Source organism: Lycium ferocissimum, chromosome 10 (assembly GCF_029784015.1).
Source record: "Lycium ferocissimum isolate CSIRO_LF1 chromosome 10, AGI_CSIRO_Lferr_CH_V1, whole genome shotgun sequence".
In the NCBI taxonomy this organism is placed as follows: Eukaryota; Viridiplantae; Streptophyta; class Magnoliopsida; order Solanales; family Solanaceae; genus Lycium; species Lycium ferocissimum.
In genome coordinates this window covers 49,577,428-49,602,663 of record NC_081351.1, presented here as the reverse complement: position 1 = coordinate 49,602,663, position 25,236 = coordinate 49,577,428, and the positions used below count along the sequence as shown (strand labels likewise).

At 34.1% G+C, this 25,236-nt stretch overlaps 1 protein-coding gene across 1 annotated transcript; it reads right to left on the bottom strand.

Moving 5' to 3' along the window:
* Nucleotides 1-20,233: 20,233 nt before the first annotated feature.
* On the bottom strand, nt 20,234-21,358 carry LOC132034983 (F-box/kelch-repeat protein At3g23880-like). The gene has a single exon (XM_059425305.1). The coding sequence runs from the start codon at nt 21,356-21,358 to the stop codon at nt 20,234-20,236; it is 1,125 nt and encodes a 374-aa protein (XP_059281288.1).
* Nucleotides 21,359-25,236: the final 3,878 nt, after the last annotated feature.

Sequence of the window (25,236 nt, the reverse complement as noted above, 5' to 3'; positions counted from 1 at the left end):
TACAGGGACCTCTTTATGCCAGAGGTAGGCCTAGCGTATATTTGAAAGACGAATGTACCATTATATGTCATCCCATTGCTCTTTAATTAATTAAACAATTCTATTTCCAAAATGAAGTACAAAAATATCTTTAAGCTTTATTACATGCCAAAGAAAAAAAAAATCCTAATCTAAATAAGCTAAATTCATCCCTTCGTTGCGTTCAAGCTTCTTCCTCCAATGATTATGTGTTCCAAGGTAGATTTTTATTTTTCACGAAAGCTTGCGATCTTCATGACTATCTGCATCACAAAAAGGTTAGTCAAACTCGCCCTCCTAAAGTTTAATTAATTTAGAACAATGGTTCATATTTTGGCACAATCAACCTTCAAATAATGCTCACACAATATGATAAGCGTCGCTTGGGGTCGTGAACCCACTTGGACATTTGGGTAAGGTTTACTGTTGGACTTAATAGACCAAGGATATTAAGCCTCCTAAGTTTAATGATGCATGCCCTTAGGAAAAGGGTGTTGTTTTAGCTCTACTCTAGGTTTTTCTAAGATTTGGTTGACTAGACTCAAGATTCCCTAGTGATAAGGCTACGCGGTCACACGAAATTTGGACACCCCGCGCATTTTCTAACTCTCCTAAAATTTGGGATTTTGAAAGAAATTTGCGGGTGCGCAAAACACACCTCGCGTGTACGTGTGATAGTGTGAATTTCCAGAAGTGGAGGAAATATGAACGGAATGAAAGTTAAAGAAAGCAATAACATGTTATTACATTGAAAGATTCACATAAGGAAATAACTAAAGCAATAATTAAAATCACTTAAAAGCACATAAGAGAAACAATAAAAGAAGCACTAAAATTATAAATAAAATTAAAAAAAAAAACCAAAACTTCTAATAAATTATTTATTAACCTATGTTTGTTATGGTCAAGAACCTAATATCCCCAGCGGAGTCGCCAAGCTGTTATACCCCGTTTTAACCAGGTCAAAACGGAGTACAACATATTGGTGATTCCTAATTATTTTAAGGGTGAATTAGGACACCTATTTTAACTAAGTAAATGCAAAATTAACTCCAATTAATGGTCTACTTAACTAATGTGATTCTAGGTAAGAGTTCTTTTAGGTTTCTTAGGAGAGAGAGGACGGAGATGGAGAAAATGGAAAATAGCGCGTTAAAATTATGGAAAAAGAAATTAAAAATACTATTTGGTCAACATACGCATTTAATGCGGATTCAATTAGCTTGAAATCGGGGACAAATGGGTCACTTCACAAAATGTAGAAGAATTCAAAGGGGGCTGCTGAACTTGGATGGATTCGGCTTTCACGTTTGGGCTAATTGCAAAGGGTTTTGAATTGCTCATATAGGACAAGTTAATTAGCTGAATGGGTTTCAACTTGTGGGTAGATTGGGCTATGATTTGGGCTACGTTTCGAGAGCTATTTGGGCTCAATTTTTGGATTGCTAGGCTTTCTCAAATTCTTTGAGCTTCTAAATAAATTTTTGCAAACTCATAATAACAAATATAATAATTAATAATAATAACCATATTATCATAATAATGCAGGAAATAATTATACTACTTATAGCCATAATAGTAAAAATAGTAGTGGCGATAAAGTATTTGATTTATTAATAATTTAGAAGCTGGAGGAAATAAATTGGAAGAAAGGAGGGTCAAAATTGGGTGTCAACAAGGTCATCACATTTGCCTTAGAATTTTGACAAGTGTCAGCATAGGATAATGACACGTGGTAGTTTTAGACAAAAAATAGTTAACTAGTTATTAGTTATTGTTTTTCAATTTGAATCTAAAAATAATTAAATATAAAAAAAAATAAGAAAATACATAGATACATGATACATCTATAAAAAACGTTTTTTGTCTCCTTATTTTCCGGAAAACATAGGCTAAATTAATTACATACTGTATTATTCTTCCTTAACTGTTTCTAATGAAACTGAAAAAGTTACGCCTCCCCTTACACCCTATTCTCTTCTTTAAAGTTTGAACAATCCTACGTATATTTGAGGGATGACATCTTTTAAATAAGTATCCTATATTTTTTACAGTTCTAATTGCAGCTATAAAAATATAAAAAGTTTATTTAGAAAATTAGCAGTCTATGTAATAATATTTAATTTAAATTAAAAGATAAAAATTATTTGAATTGATGGAATATTAGATAATGATGGAACATTGTAAGTTAACAGGATACAAATAACTTATTAGAATTTGAACTAAAAGAACAAGTTTATAATTTTTACATTTAAAAAAGAAAAGACAAAAAAGAAGAATGAAAACTAACTACTACTATCCAACTACATAATGCACGTATCCCATCCTCCCATATCCATCCCACGTTCTCGGCACACACACATGCACATAACGCACACATACTTGAAATACCGCCGCCCGAACGTAACTCAAACTTCACAGCATATACGAGGGCACAAGCACAGAAGAAAAAAAGAAAAAAAGCAGCCCATCTTCTTCACCTTATAACTTAAATTTTCTCTGTGTGTGTTTGTTTGTGTTGCAGGTACCATAGCAGACGTCGTCCAGATTTTGTATTAGTTGTAAGCATTGAAAATTGCTATTGTCATGCTAATTCTTTACTCCAGCATAGATTTGCATTTCTTTATCATTGTGATTCATGAAGGCCCATTCTATTTGTTTCTACATGTTATTTTGTGAGTTGTTTTTGCAAGAATAAATGCCAAAGTTGATTATATGTTTGACAAATTAAACGCTTGGGTGACATGAAACCTTTTCCTTCATCTATGCAGATAAGAAGAACATGGGTAACCGTATCAGTTTTTCAAATTCAAATCCGATAAACTTCTTTTGACTGTTTATAGTTTTGGAATTTCAAATCCAATAAACTTCTTTGGAATTTGGGTGAACAACTTTGGGTTGTTCCCACAATTTTTACTTCTTTTTCATGAATCTTTTAGGTGTATTTGTATAATCATATAATAATCTTTTGGGCATTCAACAGTGTATGATTTCACGATCCTGTCACAGGTACATGTTTGTTTCCCTGTTTTCTTTCTTTTCTGCTCTATTATATATAAATATAAATATAGATTTGGACTAAAATGTGGATTTCTGAATTGAAATTAATGTATTTAAATTTTGATTTGAAAGCTAAACTATTTCGTTGAATTTTATTTTATTTTATCCAGGTGCATCGAAGGCAGACGAGCAATCTGCATAATATTCTCTCCTCCTTGCTGAAAACATTTGCAACGAGCTTGGTGTGAAGGTATTTCGTCAAATCTAATTTCCCACTTCATTTATTCTTTATGAGTTCTTCAGTGTTTAAGATGCTCTCCTCTATTCCTTTTACAAATCAGAGATAGTTTCAAGTGCATCTAAGTATGCAAAGAGGTTCATGGCAGGTTTTGGATATGCATGGACAACCGGGCTTTAGGAATACTAAAACATGAAAGTTGTTGATTGATTCTAATACAAATTTATTTCATGATCATCAAATTATCTGTAGTCAAGTACAGCAAAATTGGATAAAGTTCAGGTTAGTTCATGAGATTATAATATTTTTAGAACCCATCTTTTCAGCTATCTTATCCTAATATCTTATTATATGAAGTTCTAACTTCCTTTCACTATTTTACCGCTTTAGATTTAGCATTATCATCATATATCTGAACTTTTCAAATAAAGTCGGTTAGTTAGAGTGGACAAATTGATACACCGTTCTTGAATTTGAATCTATATCCTAATCACCATAAGTATACCAACCGAATCGAAATTAAAAAAAAAAAAAAAAGACACGCACATGAAACATGTCATATCTTCATCTTTGAAGCATTGAGATGATTCCTTTTTATAGATATCTCTTAGCACAAACAAATTAATATTCATAGTTTAATTTTTCACCAGCTTCTAGTTCTTTAAGATTTTTCTTCCATGTACACATATATGATTAAATTGAGTTTGAATTGAAAGATGTGATTATTTGCTTCTTTTTTAGTTGGTTTGTATAAATGATTCTAAGAAACTAATCCTATTAATTTCTGACTTTTTTTTTTTTGCAGATTATAGTGTAGAAATATATATATATATATATATATATATATATATATATATATAAGACACATTTAAATTTGAGATGAGAAAGTCTTTGAATTATGATTAAAAAAAATCGTACTCTACAAATAAGGTCACTTAACTTATATCTTAATAGATATTAAATAAAAACAAATATAATTTAAATTCATATGTAGGTAATATCAATAATTAAAACTAAAATTCAATATATCATATTGTAAACAAAGTAAATTATAAGTAGTTCAAAACCATCATCTAAATTATAGGTAAGACACTAAATTAAAAAAAATAGTTAAAAGATATTATAGTAAACAAATGCATGCAAGAGGATAATGTGTGAGGATATTTATTATTTTGATTAATTTGTAAAATAAATAATAAATAATTACATAATGCTAAAAGTTATTGTTTTCAAATTTAGACAATGAACTAAGCTTATAATATTGGTTTGTTTTTCAAAAGTATTAACTATAATCACCTGAGGTGGTAAATACGCTCACATTCTCTCATCTAAAATTTACAATATTATTTTACAACAAGCTGAATTTAGAAATTGTTCAATGAACCTGTATATTTATGATTAGGTTTCTCAACTGACCATGCATCGCGCGAGAACGCATACTAGTTATTATTAAAAACTAGATAATTTTAGGACAAAAAGTGGTTAGATTAGTTATTAATTAGTTATTATTTTGAATTTAAAAATAGTTAAATATCAATATCTAATTCACATGAGTCTTTTTTTGTACGTGGGTAGTTGGTTTTTTTTTTTTTTTTTTTTTTTTTTTTTTTTTTTTAATGTGGTAGCTTACAAAATCCCTAAACTTCCATTACCATAGGAACAGGAAACTAACCCCAGTAGCCCACGTCATCTCAAAACTTCCCATCACCCATGTTCTTATTTTGTTTTTTTCGCACAAAAAAAGAAAAAGAGAAAACTGTCTTTTCACACTGCTGAGTGAAATCGGATAAACTCCCCCGACAGAAATCCAAAGCAAGTGGTAACTTTTATGTTGTGTACTTTCTCTAATTTCTGTTTTGATTTTGATTTGGAAATGTTTTTGGGTAAGGTTTGCTTCTTTTCCATGATACCTTTTCCGATTTAATTTGAGGATCGAAATTTTACTTTCTAGAATTTGGTGTAGACAATTTTATCATTTGGTTTAATTTTATTCGAAATGTGCTTTTGCGTTAAAAGCTATTTGATTCGCTTTCAACAAGTTTGGAATTTGATTTGCTTTGGAATGATAATCTACAAGAATTCTGGACTACAAGAGGTGAGTGGTATGATTTGTAATTCATGAACAGTCCTTAAAATTTTGAAAACGTAAGGTTGATATTTCGACTAGCAAAAGACCACTTTTGGACATGAAGTCACAATCCCCTTCATTTAGACTTCAGAATATAGAATATACAATATATGATTGCATAATATCAATACTCTCTTTCTGCAATTCGTGAAGAGAACATTAAATTACTTCATCTACTCCTAATCCTTACTTGCAAATATTTATTAGATTTAATTTTTACAGCTGCCAAGGTGATGCTTTCATGGATTTGGACCAAGTTGATGCGATCGACCAGATCATACTCCATGGCTTTAGAGTTAGATGCATCCATCCGTCATTCAAAATCTTTCAAGGTGCAGTTCATGTTTGTTGTAACTCTAGAGTAGAACTGCTTTAGCTTTTTGCATCACTTCTGCACTGCATAACCTATGACTTAAGCTTATTGTTTACGGAAAAGGGTCGAATATACCCCTTTACTTTTATTTATTGTTGAATGTTATCCTCCGTTATACTTTTTGATTATTTATACCCCTACCGTAAAGAAAGTTTGTAATCAATTTTTCCATTTTATCTCTTATTTAGTTTAGCAATTTTCTTTGTTTGACCCAAATTAGAATTCGATCAAGGGTGAGAATCAAAATTGTGAATTGTGGTTAAGAACTACACTGACTAAAGCCCTAACTATCATTTTTTCCCAATCTAAATTTTGTAGTTAAATTTTGTGCAGTTCCCATTTCTATAGCTTTTTTGGAGTATTTTATTCTTTAATTGATTGATTTTGCAGGTGTTGTAGAATTTTATCAGAAGTGCTGCAAAAAGATCATTTAACATGACGGCGGATTGACAGTACGTTTTCCTTTTTACTTGTGATTTGGTTTTTCATATACTCATTTAAAGGTTTAACTTTATTGGTTTAGATTTCCTGATCTATCCAAATCTATTAGTTGATGATGGTGTCGTCAAAAGCTTTGCCAAAGTTTTCATATGGTGGTATCTCTTTTATCAGGATGACAATGAAAATAAAATAATCTAGACCACTGTGCTCCAACAATTCTTTTATATATTTTGTTTCTATTCTTATCAGGGGCAATATGCATAAGGAGGAACTTGAAAAGACGAAATGTCAGAGAGGCGATTAAGAGTGGAGATGGTCAACTGCTTTATGCATACGGATTGACAGAGGAGTGAACACTGACGTTCTTCTCTATTGGTGCTATAGAATGAAATGCCAGGATAAAATTTCATCGGAAACCAATTGTCAAAAATGACTTGAGCATTTAAGCCACTGGCCAGGACACCTACTAAATGTTGTGTATTACTAATTTTCTTTGGCAGTATTGTGACGAATATGCAGATCTATATAGGATTTATACTAAAGAAGAATGGAGGAAATTACTCTGCCTATTAACGCCAAGAATTGCGGATATGAACTTGGATACATATAGGAGGCAGGTTCAATTTTATGCCTATCATCCAGACTAGAATTTATCCTTTTAGAGAATTTCATTATTGTGAAAGTCTGATAATAAAACGTATTTAAAACCTGAGGCTGTGTATGTTTACAAGGAAAATTGTGACAGAGTTCACCGCGGTGGTTTGAATGGGTTGCAGCATCAATGCAACCCGATAGGTAGAGACTAATTCAGAATTTAAACCTAATGACAGAACCAAGTGAAGTTTCACTTACATTTCCAAGTTCCATGCGGTGTGAACAGAGTTTCCTTCAATTCATTTTTCCAGCTATAATTTTTTTTTTACCTCTCTGTTCTTGATCTTTGTGAAATAGTCGCTTCAAGTATTGGTTGCATAAAGAAGGGGTTTGTCTGAAAAACAGGAGCTTCAGGAATTAGAGAGAGAGTAGGACAATCCATTTAAACGAGCAATATGTTGAACTGTATAAATATTAGCAATATGTTGAACTGTATCAGTATTCTTTGTGGTTTTCTTACATTAATATTTTAAAATCCATCAAGCGATTAAAGATTGTATGTACTCCGTAGTGTGTGTATCTCTTGCTACTCAAGATTTGTGACTAGCCATTCTTCTTTGTTTTGTCATTACTATTTCAGACCATGATTAAGATGTTCATTCGAATTCACATGTATCAAATGATTCTAATCAGAAAGTCAAAGGATACTGATGAGGAAAAAATTAATGTTACAGAGGAATGAATTCAGATTGTCAAGAACTGTGGTTTGCTTAATGTTACTTTAGTTTCTTGGCCTGAGGCTTGATTTGTGACACTCATGGAGGAAAGAATTATGAATTTATATTTTAGGAACTTTAAGAAGAAATGCACAGACCTCCAGATCTTTCTTATCCCCTATGATAAAAAAGGCTGACTTTCTATTCCTTTATATTTGCTTCTAAATTTTTTCTTTTCTTTTCAAAAGTATGTGTCTTAAGTAAATAAGCTGGATTCCAATAATCTACTAACTACGTTACCTTCAAAATCTATTACAATATTCTTATTTAAACATGCGCGAAGATAACAGAGTTCAATGACTGTTTGGGATTCACCAGAAAAGACATTTATGCTAATTAGAGCAATCCAGACATTTATAAAAATGGCACCAGTGATGATTCAAAGAAGCTTCAGCCTGCTGAACTTTCAACAATAATGGAGGCTGCTAGAGGCGGTAAATTAGGAGGTAAATCTTTTCTTTTCTGCTCATGATACTGCAGCAGTAGCTTTTCTATTTGTCACTGAAGACATTATCAGGCTTTGTATGAGTATCTTAGAGTTCAAGCAATTGAAAATGCATTTCATAAAAGTGGATATACACACTCATTTTTTCTATTAAGTTCTACTGCTTTGTTAGATGACTGTTTGATCTAACTACAAAACTTAGGCTTGAAGCTTATGTTTCTTTCCCAAACAGCTTTAAGTCACTTCATTGTGTTGTCATTCATGTAGTCTTTGCTTTCATTTCTTCTTTATGTGTGAATATTATTATCAATATGTAATACAAGGACAAAAAGATTGGTAGTAGAAAAAAGTTTACTTAGGTTGCCAAATAAGAGTCTGAAGCGATAATAAAAGGATATGTTAGGATACTATGACAAGTATTCCTCTGACATATTATTAGGAGATTGTGACAACCTATTCCTCTGCAAATTCAATGTATATACACATATGGGGGGAGGGGGTTATAAGTGATTCAACTATATAAAAATAACAAACAATAATGTTTTGATCATTGATCTATTCTTAAATTCGGGCAGCAAAAGATGGTTATCAACTTATCTATAAATATTAATCATGATAAAAAATCTTTGTTTATTTGTTCATGAATATTGAAGGATAGCAATAGCTGTGTGCTTTTCTAGATTTAGCAATTTATCCATGTTATGAAAATTCACTGAATCCCTAGAAGTAATTATAGTAGTTGTAGTTTACACTACACAAGATATCTTATAAGGTGCATTTGTTGTGTCAAAGGGCTATTGTGTCTGAGTTAGTTATGACTTGAGCTAATATTGTTGTGTTAATTGTGAAGATACATGTAACCTCAAACCTTACTTTCGACCAACAGGAAAAGGAGACTTAGGCTGTACTTTGTTGTGGATGTTTTCTGGGAGTAGCTGTTGGGTTTTCCCTTTCTATGTGGAATTGGATTAGTAAAACTCAATCCAATTTGGACCAGGCCACTTTTGCCCTAAAATCCACTATATATAGGATCAACTTAGGTATTATTTTCATAACGCAAGAGTGAATTCACAGTATCCATATAGAGAGAAAAAGTGAGAGAAGTGCGAGATTTTCGTCCGTAAATTTTCTTCAAGCATGATGCTTCAAATTGTGTTTCCTGATTCGTTAACTGTTGGATCGTGCTGAAATTTGAACTAGGGGTTCTCAACGTCTGGTTCTTTGATTTCAACAGTGTAGATCGAATTTTGTGATCTGTAGATCCAGTTTTCAAGTACGAACAATAGCTCATTTTTTGGGGTGATTTCTCTCCTTTTCTTCACTAGTTTTGGTGCTATCTTTTATGTATTATTTCTTCGTCTTTGGCGTTGATATTGTATCCATTTGGAGAACATTATTGTAACTCTTGTTAATTATAGGAGAGCTTTTTTGGGTCGGAGGTCCCGTGGATGTTTCCTCTTCACCTTGAAGGGGTTTTACCACATAAATTTGGCGTCTCTTGCATTGATTTACTTTTGCTTGCTTTTCTATTTTATTGTTGGTATCGTTGTTGTACGGATTTCCATTTGTGCTAGTGTTTATTGTCTTCTGTTGATTTAAATAGTGTGGGAAGTTTTGACTTGGGTATTTCTTCCGCTGTTACCTCGTCGTGCAATTTGGTTATTGCTTGTTTCTTCCCAACAGTAGCTACATACATATATATATATATATATATATATATATATATATATATATATATATATGATTTTTAGTTCTCATGCAATATCTAGAGCATTATGCTATAAATTTATTTGCTTGTCCTTGGTATTAAGAGTGCCATCTAAACTATGTTACCTTATTAAAAAAAATAAAGGTGCACCTCTAGAGTAGATATTTTCATGTTTGTGACACTTCAGAAAAAAGATCAATAATAGCCTGATGGGAGGAAAGGATTTAACACAATTAGACAAGTATAAAACTAGGGTGCACATTGTGAGCTCTGCATGATGTTGAATAGACTTTCATGGACCATCGTCTATTTTTCAAAGGCTCTCTATTTTTTCTAATTTACCATTTCACCTTTGCTTTTGCTTCTTTTGTGTTACTAATGGCTAATGAACGGAAGATTTTAGAAACTTTATTTCTACAACTCAATGCATTTCTATATTCACATGTCACTGTTAGATTAATTGAAAAGAAAGAGATGAGAGCAAAAAGAGAAGGAAGATGATTCTAACCAAGCTTTAGAAAAAACTTGGTACCCCTCTCTATTTAGAGTAAGTTATAAGACCATGTTTATCAGTCCGTTAGCGTTTCTTAGCCGATTGCTTGATGACAAACTAAAGACCTACGACAAATAATAGCTGAATATAAAAATAGTTGAAGGGCTAGAAAATGACTTTTGAGTAGCTTGAAGGGCTATCACATTTTGGTTAAGAACTTTTAGCTATATTTTTTTAATTGCTTCCAGTTATAGTTGTAATGTACAAGTATTGTTGATATGGGCATTTGATATTAGTAGATCAGCTACATTTCTTATCCTAATGCATATCATCTATAATATAGTTGTAGCTAACTGTTATTTTTCATTTTTTATTCTCTATGCTATTTTCCTTTTCTAGGATTTCAAGCTCAATAACAAGATGATGTTTTCTACCAAGAGAAGTAAACAAAAAAAAATAACAGAGGATCTGTAGCAGAAGTTCTTTGAAGATGTTGCACAACTTTCCAGCAACAAGGCCAAGAAGGTGATTAAAAGGGAGAAAAATAACTGAAGGATTGCATTTGAGAGAGTTTATCGGAGAAAACTTAGTGAAATGCATATTTAATTTATAGCAATTAGATTTAGGTATGGAACTGGTGTAATTTTTAGTTGTGTATTTTGGCTTATGTCTTTAGGAATCATGATCATAATCATAAGTTACTTGACTCCTTTTGTTAAGGATTTTTTATGAAACATGTTATGCAATTCTTTTTAGTTGGACTATTCTGCGGAGTTTAACAGTCATATACAATTTTTATATATCAATTATTGGACGCAATTGATCATAAATTGTAAACATCGCCTATCGGTATCTGAAGAACTGCAGTCCATTCAATCTTTGTAGGAGATACATTCGATATTACACTAGAAAATGTTACAAATCTTTAGCAATTTGATGATTTGGATTTCGGTAAATGTAGCCTCCTGCATCTGTTTACGTGAGTTGCAATAGTATAACTTAATCCATACTTATAATCCCTTGGAGGCCTTGAGACATTCTTATTTCTTCGTCAAAGGATACCTTTTTTATGCAAGAAAAGGCATTTTCATGGAATAATTTGTTGGTGAAAATAATTTTTCCGATGAGAACTCCGGTGAATCGCACAGAACAGATCAAGAAGAAGGAGTTCGATGACTTCTAAGTTTGTGTCGGTATGAGGAATATTCTAGATGACCAAATAAGACATACAAATTGGTTTGGCCTATTTTCAGATTCAGGTTGGTTTGGGGGCCTGCACCTAAATTTCATCCACAAAGCCCAACACGAGAATTTTCAGTCTCAAGCCCACATGTTCATCCGAAGCCCACATGCTCATTTTCAATACAAGGACAGCTGTAGAGGGACTATATAAGAATATACCTATGTATTCTACAGCTGTGCAATTTCTAGAAGATTCTCAGTAAATACATTTTCTGTATTTTTATTTATTGTAAAGTTTGTTACATAGGAGACCAGTTGATGAAGGACAAGTGTATAAAGTTTGTTACATAGGAGACCAGTAGATGAAGGACAAGTGTATAGGCAGTTAGTCCTGAATATTCTCTTAGATAGTTATATATATAGCTACATTGTAAAAGGAAAAATACACAATGATATACGAAAAAGGAAAATTTTCTCTACATTCTTTCATGGTATCAGAGCAGGATATCTAGATCCTACTCTTCTTTGTTTCTTTTCCTTTTCAGCTTAATCTCTTCACTGTAATCTCCTTTCTTGATCAGATATGAGTGATAACACGATAAGTACGCAAACATTGCGAGGCATCCGCAATCGAGACTCTTTATGTCTCTCATCCCTATTACATTGCACCATCAGATTCACCAGGAACTTTGTTGGTGAAAATTCCTTTTGATGGAAAAAGCCTTGGTGGATGGAAGAGGGGCATGATGATTGCCTTAACTGCTAAAAACAAGTATGGATTTATTGATGGATCCGGGCTTCAAGCATCAGTATGCAGGGGACCGATTTGCATAATGCTTGGATGGCCACAGTACGGTGATCTCTTGGCTCCTGAACTCTCTATCAAGAGAGATCTTTTCTAGTGTTCTCTATTCTTCAACAGCTAAGGAATTGTGGGTTGATTTAGAGGCAAGGTATGGACAAAGTAGTGGAGCAAAATTGTTTCAGCTCCAAAAAGAACTGAGTGATCTTCTTCAAAGATCCAATGACATTGCTACTTATTACACAAAGATCAAGCACTTGTGGGATGAACTTGACACTTTGGATGCTTTCATGATGTGTAACTGTGATTGTTCCTGTGGATCAAAGGACAAAAACATCAAAGCAGAGCAAGATGTTAGACTAGTGCAATTTCTCATGGGCCTAAATGACTCTTACTGTGCAGCTAGAGGTTATATACTGATGATTTCACCATTGCCATCTATTGCTAATGCATATGCTTTGTTGATGCAAGAAGAAAAGCAAAGAGAGGTTCATAATGCTCCCAGATTTCCTGGTGAGAATTCTTCTTTTGTTGCTATGGGTCCCAACTACAAATGTACAAGGGGAACATACGAGAAAAAGAAATCTCACCTCGTTTGCAAGTATTGCAAGAAGCTAGGACACACCATTGATCAGTGTTACAAACTTAACGGTTATCCAGCTAATTTTAAGTTCACTAAGTCAAGAAACTATACTAATTCAGCTCAGGGTAACACAGTTGTCACGCAGTGAAGGAACAGGCAGTCAGTTCTACTACAATGTGGATCCATCTGAGACAGGAAAGTTGCTTGTAAGAACAACTCAACCAGATCCTGCGGCTACTTAACCAAGGAAAAAATGGTGGCCAAAGCACGCAATCTGAAGAAATAGCTAATGCTAACTGTGCTGGTATAAACTTTAAGCCTTTTTCTTTCTATTCTGATGCTAGGAACATCCTTATTAACCCAAATTCTTGGATCATAGATTCAGGGGCAAGTCAACATGTGACTTTCAACAAACAATTTTTTTTTATCTCTTTTGGACTATTGCCTAGAGCAACATCTGTAAAACTTCCTAATTCACAAACTGTTAGGGTAACACATAGAGGATCAGTACAATTGTTTCCTAATTTCATCATCACTAATGTTTTATATATCCCCAGTTTTCATTTCAATCTATCCTCGTCCATAAGTTGTGCAAATTGATTTCAAGATTTGATAATTTTTTCTACTTCTTTTGTTTCTACGCAGTGGCCTTACGAAGACCCCACTGGTCCTTGGTGAATCCAGAAATAGTCTATATGTGCTGAAGAGTAGAACACATCCGGTCTCCAGTTTCAAGTTTCCAGTTTCTAGTTTTAGTAAACCATGTAGTAGGATTTCTCAATCTTTATTTCAATCAAAAAGCAGAAATGTCACTGCTCTATCTAGTTTTTCTCAGTCTGATATAAGCACTAAGTTATGGCATGCTAGATTAGGTCACATGCCTTTATCCAACATTAAAAATATCAATGAAATTTCTGTTTTATCCAAGTTTAATTTGCCTTGTGAAATTTGTCACCTTGCTAAACAAGCTAAGCTTCCTTTTCCTAACAGTGAAATTACCACTAAACAAATTTTTGACCTAATTCACATTGATACTTGGGGTCCTTTTCATATTCCTACTTATGATGGATATAAATATTTTCTTACCATTGTTGATGACTTTAGTAGAGGAACTTGGATTTATCTTTTGTCAACCAAAAGTAATGCCTTCACTGTTCTAAAAGACTGCCTAGCTATGGTAGAAAGACATTTTGACAAGAAAGTAAAAATCATGTGTCTGATAATGCATGGGAACTTAGATCTAGTCAAACCACTTCTGGCTATCTTTCTTCTCAAGGCATCATCCACCAAACTTCTTGTGTGGATACACCTCAACAGAATGGTGTAGTCGAGAAAAAACATAGACATTTGTTAGAAGTAGCTAGGGCTTTACTATTTCAATCCCATCTACGCTCAAAATTCTGGGGTGATTGTGTCATGATAGCAACTTTTTTAATAAACAGATGTCCTAGCAAAGTTCTCAAATTTAAAACACCCTATCAGATTCTTTTTGGCACTATTCCTTCTTATAATCACTTAAAAAGCTTTTGGATGTTTATGTTTTGCTTCCACCTTATCTCAAGGAAGAACCAAGCTAGAGCCTAGAGCTTCACCTTCTGTTTTTCTTGGTTATCCTTTTGCTAAAAAGGGATATAAATTACTTGATTTAAAAACCCAAAAGATCTTTATTAGCAGAAATGTAGTTTTCCATGATAGTATTTTTCCTTTCAAGATGATTAACACTACTGTTCCTATCTTTCCTACTGATTCATCATCATCCTTTTACTCCGATTTTATTGACTCATCTACTTCTCTTTCTCCTGATCCTCCTTTTCCTACTTCATCTTCCTCTACTACTTCTTCCCCTATCTTACCTTCCTCTCCTATACCTGTGTCATATTCTTCCATTTCCAGGTTTCCGCTTGTTTCTTCCCCTAATTCTTCCAGTTCTTCTATCCCTATTGTTGTTTCTTCTAATGATCCTATTGCTGTTCCTCCTAATGATCCTATTGACCCTATAGTTCTTAGAAAGTCTACTAGGTCCATCAAAGCACCTGCATATCTGGAGGATTACATATGTAGCACAGGTGCTGATGTCTCTTTTAGTTGTTTTTTATCTTCTAGTGATTCACCCTGTTTTTCTTTTAATGCTCTTTCTTCTTCTAATCAACACTTTCTCAATTCCTTATCCCAAATTCAAGAACCAAATAGTCATTCTCAGGCAGTTTTACACCCCGGTTGGCAGGATGCTATGGCTAAAGAATTAGTTACTTTGGTGTCCAATAATACTTGGGAAGTAGTTCAACTTCCCCCTGGAAGGAAGGCTCTACCATGTAAGTGGGTATACAAGGTGAAACTTAAATCAGATGGTTCAGTAGAGAGGTTAAAGGTACGACTGGTTATAAGAGGGGATATGCAAAAAGAGGGAGTTGATTTTATAGAAACATTCAGCCCTATCGTGAAGATTACTACTATTCGTTGTTTTCTTGCCATTGCAGTTAAGAAAAATTGGAGCTTGTTTCAGTTAGATGTTAATAACGCATTTTTACATAGAGAGTTGGAAGAGGAGGTATATACGAAGTTTCCTCATGGTGTTCATCCACCTAGTCCTAATCATGTCTGCAGATTAAGGAAATCTCTCTACGGACGTCAATGGTACTCTATATTAACTGTTGTACTTGAATTTAAAGGTTATGCACATTCTCTAAACGATTACTCTCTATTTTACAAACGTAGAGGTGTATTCATTTCTTTGCTTATTGTTTATGTTGATGACATTGTGCTAGCTGGTGATGATATTGAAGAACTACATGTTTTGAAATCATTATTACATTCAGAATTTCAAATCAAGGATCTGGGTAACTTACATTATTTCTTGGGTATGGAGGTCATCCGAGAATCTGAAGGAATCATTCTTAACCAACGCAAATTTATTCTTGAGGTCCTTTCTGAATATAATTGTCTTAGTTTGACCTCTGTCAATGCTTCTTTGGATCCTTCCACTAAACTCAAAGCTGATGATGGTGAATATTTGTCTGATCCAACTTCATATCGTCGATTAATTGGTCAATTAAACTACATGACCCACACTCGACCCGATTTAGCCTTTTCCGTTCAGCACCTCAGCCAATATATGCAGTGTCCTCGTCAACCCCATTACAATGCGGCAATTTATGTACTTCGCTATCTTCTTGGCAGCCCAGGTCTAGGGCTTTTCATGACTTCAAATCCTTCCTTCAAGCTTCTTGCTTTTTGCGATGCGGACTGGGCCACTTGCCCTAAGACTCGTAGATCAGTAAGTGGGCTCTTCATTAGTTTGGGTGGAAGCCCTGTCTCATGGAAATTGAAGAAACAACCCACAGTGTCATTGTCTTCTGCTGATGCCGAATATCGCTCCATGAGACGAGTTGTTGCAGAAATCACCTGGCTAGTGAGGTTACTCGAAGATCTGTCAATTTCACCATCTTTACATGTTTCTCTTCACTCTGATAGCTTAGCAGCGATCCACATTGCTAAAAATCAAATCTTTCATGAACGGACCAAGCATATGGATCTGGACTGCCATTTTGTGAGACAACAGTATTTGGCCGAACTGATTTTTTTTTTATTTGTTTCTTCATCATCTCAACTCGTAGATCTCTTTACTAAATCATTGTCTGGTCCTTCTCACTGGAGTTTATTAGGCAAGTTGGGTGTTCGAATCGCCCCCTCCAACTTGAGGGTGGGGGGGGGGGCATTGGTGAAAATAAACTTTTCGATGAGAACTCCGGTGAATCGCACAGAACAGATCAAGAAGAAGGAGTTCGATGACTTCTAAGTTTGTGTCGGTATGAGGAATATTCTAGATGACCAAATAAGACATACAAATTGGTTTGGGCTATTTTTGGATTCAGATTGGTTTGGGGGCCTGCACCTAAATTTCATCCACAAAGCCCAACACGAGAATTTTTAGTCTCAACCCCGCATGTTCATCTGAAGCCCACATGCTCATTTTCAATACAAGGACAGCTGTAGAGGGACTATACAAGAATATACCTATGTATTCTATAGCTGTGCAATTTCTAGAAGATTCTCAGTAAATACATTTTCTGTATTTTTATTTATTGTAAAGTTTGTTACATAGGAGACCAGTAGATGAAGGACAAATGTATAGGCAGTTAGTCCTGAATATTCTCTTAGATAGTTATATATACAGCTACATTGTAAAAGGAAAAATATACAGTGATATACGAAAAGGAAAATTTTCTCTACATTCTTTCATAATTATTATCCTCTTTGATTGAGGTTTAAAATTAAAAGGTTTCTCTAACATTTTCCACGCATCGTGTGGATACGTCTATTAGTATATTCGGAAAAAGGCAAAACAAGTGAAGGTATAAAAGAAGGAAAATAGTCTTTTTGAAGAAAAGGGATACTTCTAAAGATTTACTATCTTATATTCCCTTACAATTACAATAACCTCTTCTCTGGTAGGATCTTGGGTTCTGAACTTGCCATTAGTTACTAAGTTGACATTAATGGAGGATAATTGGGTACCTACTAGTGGATGGATATTTGACCCAAGCGATACTCAAATACTTGATATTCTTGAAGATTATGTAATGGGACGAACCAACCCACCTCAAGCTACATTCAACTTTGCTTATCTGCATGGCAATATAAACCCATCAGTGTGCTTTGATCATGCTGTTGGTGACCCTTCAAATCCTCCAGTCAAATACTTTGTAACTACTACAAAGGAAATATCAGCCAAAAGTTTCTGGAAAGAAGACATGCAACCTATAGGCATTGTTAATGAAGTTACGGGTGAAGAGAGGTGTTTCAAGAAACGTATGAAGTTTTTTTTTTTTTTTTTGGGGGCAATAAAAGATTTTTCATTACCAATGGAAGAATTTATAGCTTTTTACTGAGAATGGATATAACTACTTTCATCCAACTACTACAGATCTAACTTATACTATGGATAACAATTTAGTTGCTGGAATCTACTTGCTAGTCTATGCATAATGCATGCTAGAACTTCTAAAGAACACCTCTTGTACTTGTTGCCTGATTAGCATGTCTGTTGGCCTCTGCTTGCTTTGAAATACCCTTCAAATCCAACAGTCAAATACTTTGTAAATACAACAAAGGAAATATCAGCCAAAAGTTTCTGGAAAGAAGACATGCAACCTATAGGCATTGTTAATGAAGTTACGGGCGAAGAGAGAGGTTTCAAGAAGTACATGAAGTTTAAGATGTGTGATAGTAGGTGGATAATGATGGAGTATTCGTTAAATTCAAATATACTAGGAGTTCAAGAAGATATAAAGAATGAAGTCATCTGTCGAGTAAGGAGAATTCCAATCAAGAATCCTAAGGCATGGATTTAAAGTTTTTAACGCTTTTCCAGATTCAAACTATGCAAACTTTGATTTGTATTTTGAAATGCATTTTATTTTATGGTATTGACATGAAAAAGAATTGCAACTTAATTACAATACTTTTTGTATAGTTTTTAAATATCTGAAATTTAATATTACAATATTGGATTAATCGCCTCTCTACCTCCCAAGATAGGTGTAAGGTTTACGTATACTCTACCCTCCCCAGACCCCACTTCTGGAATTACACTGGGCATGTTAATTGTTGTTGTAATATTGGATTAATTCAATCTAGTTTAACTTCACCGATTAGTTAATTTGACTTTCAAAAAGCGAAAATAAAAACAGAGGGAGTATTTTTCAAGATACTAAAGCTGTACCTTCCATGGTAAAAAAAAAAAAAAATCAATTCTTGAAGGTAGTAAGAATTAATTAAAGGATTTAAATTTGGTTTCAACTATTCTCTTTCTTTCTTAGATAGCCCTGTTCTACTTTTCAAGTTACTCTTCTCTTCATAATAAGAGCTAATTAAATGTGCTAAAATGGATGTTGCTTCTATTTTCTTATTATTGGGCTAATCATATTAACTTTTAGATTTGTCTGATAATGTGTAATAATTACCATTCTGCCTAAAGAAAGTACATAATTATGATCGTACAGAATTCATAGATTGGCTTGCAATACTTTTGAAGTTATTTTGTCTGGGAATTAGTACCTTCCATGGGAATTACTACTATGAAAGATTCTTGAAAGTAGAAGAATTTTATGATTAAAAGATTAAAGCTAAATATCGGCCCATTCATTCATTCATTCAACCGCTTAAATTAAAAGTATCGGACGAATATATAATATATGTATAATCTATGTATAATGTGTGCATAACCTTGTAAAATTATTGTATAATCTATATATACCGGCTAGGAATAAAACAGTGAATCTGGCATAAAGCCTTACAATTTGGTTCAACTATTCTCTTTTCAGGCCAATGCCCGACAATAGAAAGAAGCCCAACCCCAGCAACAGCAAGAAGGAGAGCTGGCCATTGATCCCGGCAGCTTTTGAAAGCCCCACTTTCTATCCTGGGATTTATCTTTATCTCAGTTTTATAGTAGCTTTGGGTATGCTGGGGCCTTGTCTCGGTAAACGTTTTGACTTGAATTATGTTAGAAACTTCATAGACTAGCATGTCATATCAGTTTTACAAATGTGTCTTTAACCAAACATAAATGTTTTTTACTTATTCTGACTCTGAAGTCTTGTTAAAACACTTGATATTGAAATAGCAGGGAGAAAAGTTCAAGTCTACCACTACAAGATCAAAACATTAGTGGTCTTGACTTGATTCTGACTTTTAAAACTGACGAGAACACTTGATCACTGCAGCAGGGTAAAGAGATGAATGTTCCATCTGAACTTTCTTTAGCTGACCTTCTGTGATATTACAGACTCTGCGTTCCCATAGTTTTGTATTTTTTATAGGTTCTGCTAATTTTTTAGAGATAATGGTCAAAACACACCCCAATTATTAGATGTTCTCTTTTCCTACATGATTATAACCATCTTGTCTATGTATTAAAACGCATCGAGTTGAGTAGAGGGTGACTTTAAACCTTTTTATTAAAAATTAGTAAGGTAAAAAAGTTGCTAATTTCAAACCTTTTCAGCATATAAACCCCGCTTAGTAGGACCCTTCTTTGGTATAAAAGTCAGGTATAACTTCTTCCTAATTCATAGGGACTTGGTCTATGAATCAACTGATGCATCAAGAGCTTCATGCATTATTTTGAGAACTTTAGGATATACTTATATTGATAAATATTCCAGCAGATATTGCAAGAGCTGCATCCCTTGTTCTGACTGTAAATGCATGTCCATTAGCGTCTATTTCGAATAATGATGACAGTAAAAGTAAACGAAGGGATCATTGACACATTCATAAGTCCGATTTGCACAAAACTCGCAAAATATAGAAATTCCAGTACATTGCAAAATATAGAAATTCCAGTACATTGATTTACTTTCTTTCCATGTTAACTTTCAGAAAAATGAAAATGATGAGGAAGCAGCTCTCTGGCATCGGGAGCACTGTCTCGCCTCTGACTCTCAACGATCAAGCTGATAAAGGGACTGTTACTTCCTCCTCAACATTGAGCCCCAAGAAATATGAACTGCCCAAACATATACACGCCATAGCATTCTTGGATTCTTCGGATACATCAGCTATGGAATGTATTGTAGCAAACTGTTTCATTTTAGGATAATAGATGAAAAGTTGCTGATTCCACCGCCCGTAAAAGAGAATTTCACCATTTTTCCTGCGCCACAAAAGCTTTCTATCCTGTACAAACCTTATGCAAATATTGGGCAAGTTGCACACGTTCATTAACCGTTTCCAGCCGTCTTGTTCCATAATCCATATGTCTAATTCTTTATAATGGTATGTTCCTCCATATAAACAAAGGCAACCCTTCAAACTACTCAAACCAAAGAAACCATTCGCACCTACAAATTCTGGTACTGAAAGCTTTTTCACTTCATCCGACTTCACGTCAAGGTATATGATTCCAGAGGTACTACTATCTACATACTGGTTGATAAAACTCCAATTCAAAGACCAAAATACACAATCTCCAGTGCTAATCCCCTCAGAGCAATCAACATTAAAAAACTGCACCGGACAAGGGAAACTTGTTTTCTTTGTCCAACAACGCTTATTCGAAGAGTAAACAACATAAGACGAGCCACATATCAATATAACCTTGAACTCATCAAGCTTCGAATCATAGCACAACCCACAAGCTTTCGGGCATCCATTAAAATAAGGACACGAATCAAGAACCAGATATTCTCTAGTAGATGGATTCCACAAAACATACTCTTTGTAGTCATTACCACCTTTTAAAAGTACCAAACCATCACACGAGCACAATATTTCAGCACATTGAAATCTTGGAAATAGTTGCTCTTCCATCAAACTTATTTCAGGACAATTTTCAAGGTCCCTAAACTCGACATGCCCAGTAGTTCTTTGTAACATGAGTTTTTCACGACCCAATGCTTTGGATTGATCATGGTGAGCTTTCTTGAATTCTTGGTCAGATAATATAGCATTCCATGATTTAGAAACTGATTCAAAACGTAACAAAGATTTAACTGGTAGCCTAGTAAATATGGAAAATATGATCTCAAATGGAAGATTAATGGCTTGCCTCTTTTGTACTTTCTTGTTTGACATGATTGTAATGTCTGTTATTTGTTTGCTGTAGTTGGAGAAGAACTGTTAGGCGGTATATTGTAGTGGAGGTGAAAAGGCTTCATTATTAGGTTTTACGGCATCTTAATATTTAGTTTTTGGGAAAGTAACGATTTTAACCCTGAGTTACTGCGTTTAACTCTTTTTAGTCCTTGTGTTATTCGATCTGATACAATTGACCTTCAATTAAACCAAACGTGCTATTCAAGTCCTTAAAGCCAATGGAAGTTCAAATAACCTTATAAGCATGTTCTTTTGAAAAATAGGAAATTAAAAAAATAGGAGTAGTAAAAGTTCATCATTGGTGGTGGCTATATAACCTATAGAGGATTGGAAAAGTCTTCAAAATATAAATTCCTTCGAAGTGATTGTTATGGAATGGAAAAAAGAGAGAAAAAAATTAAAGAAAGAATAAACTAGATTCTTGAATTGAAAATAAAAGACTACATCTCTTTTTATAGAGAAATAAATCAAATAAAATAAAAAAAAAATATTTTTTTTCCTTATAGATACTGAACTAAAAGGAAACTTAATATTGTATAATTAATAGAGTAACCAGACTTAGAAGGAAATTAAATGTTCCAGAATATTCCTAGCAAAAAAGGTTGTAAATATTTCTATCACTAATTAAATCATAAAACGGAAGGAAAGTAAATTTTAACAGTGATATGAATCTAAGAGTACTCAGAAGAGAAAGACTACATGAAGATATGACATTAGGGAAGAAATTCTTGAAACTATTTATTTGCAGAGTCTCCCCATATATACAACCTAATGAGTTTTTGAGTTTCTTTGAAAAAACTCATTAAAACTCAAAATGGCTAATTCTTTAATTAATTAAGTACTTAAAAAAGAAGATTTGCTTTCTAGAAATTTGAAATGGCAGACTATTGATCTTTTCTACACTCCACAAACATACAATTTTCAATAATTATTAATGTCAACGGTATAAACGAATATTTCTTTTGCTTTTTTTGAATAAAAATGTGGGCAGATTGTTTATGGGTTCATCCATGTTAACCAAATATTCTTCATCTTTATGTTCTAGTAGTTTTTATCGTCACTTATGAAAAGGGGCTACTTAGTGTTCCCGAATCCTGTAATATTCCTTAAGCACTTCTTGACTTCTTTTTATTTCTGTTCTCAACTATTGAATTTGTAAGACTTATTAACTTCCGTTGGCTGTAGGGACTAAAACAACATACTTAGTTTAATTAAAGGTTAATAGGGCATAGTCGACTAACCTAGGGATCAAAACCAGATTAATGCAATAATATAGGGACTAAAACCACTATTTACCCTTTAGTTTTTTTTTTTCTTTTCTATTTATATATTTGGAAAAGGGAAAACAAGTGAAGGTAATAGTCTTTTTAAAGAAAAGGGATTCTTCTAAAGATTTATCTCATATTCCTTTACCCTCTGTTTGGATGGTTGTTTCCTGTGATTCATTAATGTACAGTATGGTATGGTACAGTATGGTGTTGTATTGTATTGTACTATATTAATGAACATAATGGTTGGATAGATTGTATCGTTTGTTATGGTTTAATAACATTTGTATTATTTGGTTTGATTGTATGGTACTGTATAGTAACTTGTAAGTTTACTAAAATACCTTTAACTTTTAATTAGAAATTAATTTATATATATTAATAAAACTCGTGTAAAAAATAGAATAGGGACTTTAAGAAATAAGTAGGTAGTGGGTGGGGGTGGTGGAGGGGTGGGTGGTGTGAGGTGGGTGGTTGTGGGATAAGGGTGGGGGTAGTGGGTGATAGGGTGGGTGAGTGGTTGTGGGTATGGAGTTGGGTAGTGGTGGGGGTAGTGGGTGGGGGTGGTGGAGGGATGAGTGGTGTAAGGTGGGTGGTGTGGGATGAGGGTGGGGGTGGGTTGTTGTGGGGTGGGCTTGGGCGGTGGTGAGGTTAGTGGGTGGTGGGGTTGGTGGCGGAGGAGTGGGGTAGTTGGGGGTGGGCGTGGGTGGTAGGGTTGGGGTGGTGTGGGGGTGGGTTGCGGGGGTGAGGTGGGGTGAGTGGTAGGGTGGGGGTGAGTGGTAGCATGGGGGTGGGGTGGGGTATAATGGAGAAATGAAATACGTAACCACGGAAAAACCACCAAATCCGTGGTTTAAAAAATTGGGACTTTTCATGGTTATATAACCATGGAATGAACCACGGGTTTACAATACCATACCACATAATATTAAGAACAATGAAAACAAACATGGTTTCATAGAAAACCATACATTAATGAACCACGGGAAATCACCATCCAAACATTGGGTTACAATTACAATAACCTCTTCTCTGGTAGGATTTTGGGTTCTGAACTTGCCATTGGTTTACTAAGTTCAACATTAATGGAGGATTATTGGGTACCTCCTGGTGGATGGATATTTATCCCAAGCGATATTGAAATACTTGATATTCTTGAAGATTATGTAATGGGACGAGCCAACCCACCTCAAGCTACGTTCAACTTTGCTAATCTGCATGGCAATATAAATCCATCAGTGTTCTTTGATCATGCTGTTGGTGACCCTTCAAATCCAACAGTGAAATACTTTGTGACTACTAACAAGGAAATATCAGTGAAAAGTTTCTGGAAAGAAGACATGCAACCTATAGGCATTATTAATGAAGTTACAGGTGAAAAGAGAGGTTCTAAGAAACGTATGAAGTTTAAGATGTGTGATAGTAGGTGGATAATGATGGAGTATTCTTTAATTTCAACTATACTAGGAGTTCAACAAGATTTAAAGAATGAAGTTATTTGCCGTGTAAAGAGAATTCCAATCAAGAATCATGAGGTATGGATTTAAAGCTTTTTAACACTTCTCTAGATTCAAATTATAGTACTTTTTGAATAGTTTTTGAATATCTAAATTTTAATATTACAATATTGGATTAATCACCTCCCTGGGTAAGGTCTACGTATATTCTACCCTCCCCAGACCCTACTTGTGGGATTACACTGGGTATGTTAATTGTTGTTGTAATATTGGATTAATCTAATCTAGTTTAGCTTCACCAATTAGTCAAGCTGACTCTCAAAAAGAGAAAAAAAAAATAGAGGGAGTACTTTCAAGATACTAAGGCTGTACCTTCTATGGGAAAAAGATCAATTCTTGAAGGTAGTAAGAATTAATTAAAGGATTTAAATTTGGTTCCAGCTAGTCTCTTTCTTTCTTAGATTGCTCTGTTCTACTTTTCAAGTTACTCTTGTCTTGGTAAAAACAGCTAATTAAATGTGCTAAAATGGATGTTGCTTCTATTTTCTTGTTATTGGGCTAATCATATTAACTTTTATATTGGCCTGATATTGTGTAATAACTACCATTCGACCTAAAGAAATACATAATTATGATCGTACAGAATTCATAGATTGGCTTGCTATACTTTTAAAGTTATGTTGTCTAGGAATGAGTACCTTTCATGGGAATTACTACTATGAAAGATTCTTGAAAGCAGAAGAATTTTATAATTAATAGAATACAGCTAAATATCTGCACATTCGTCCAACCGACTAAACTAAAAGTCTCCGACAGATATATAATATATGTATAATCTATGTATAATATATGTATAACCATGCATAATTATTGTATAATCTATATATACAGATTAGGAATAGTAAACAGTGAATCTGGCTTAAAGCTTTACAATTCGGTTCAACTATTCTCTTTTCAGGCCAAGGCCCAGCAACAGCAAGAAGCCCAAGCCCAGAAACAGCAAGAGGCCCAAGCCCAGCAACAGCAAGAAGGAGAGCTGGCCATGATCCAGGCAGCTCTGGAAAGCCCAGCTTGCTATCCAGGGCTTTATCTTTATTTCAGTTTTATAGTAGCTGTGGGTATGCCGGGGCCT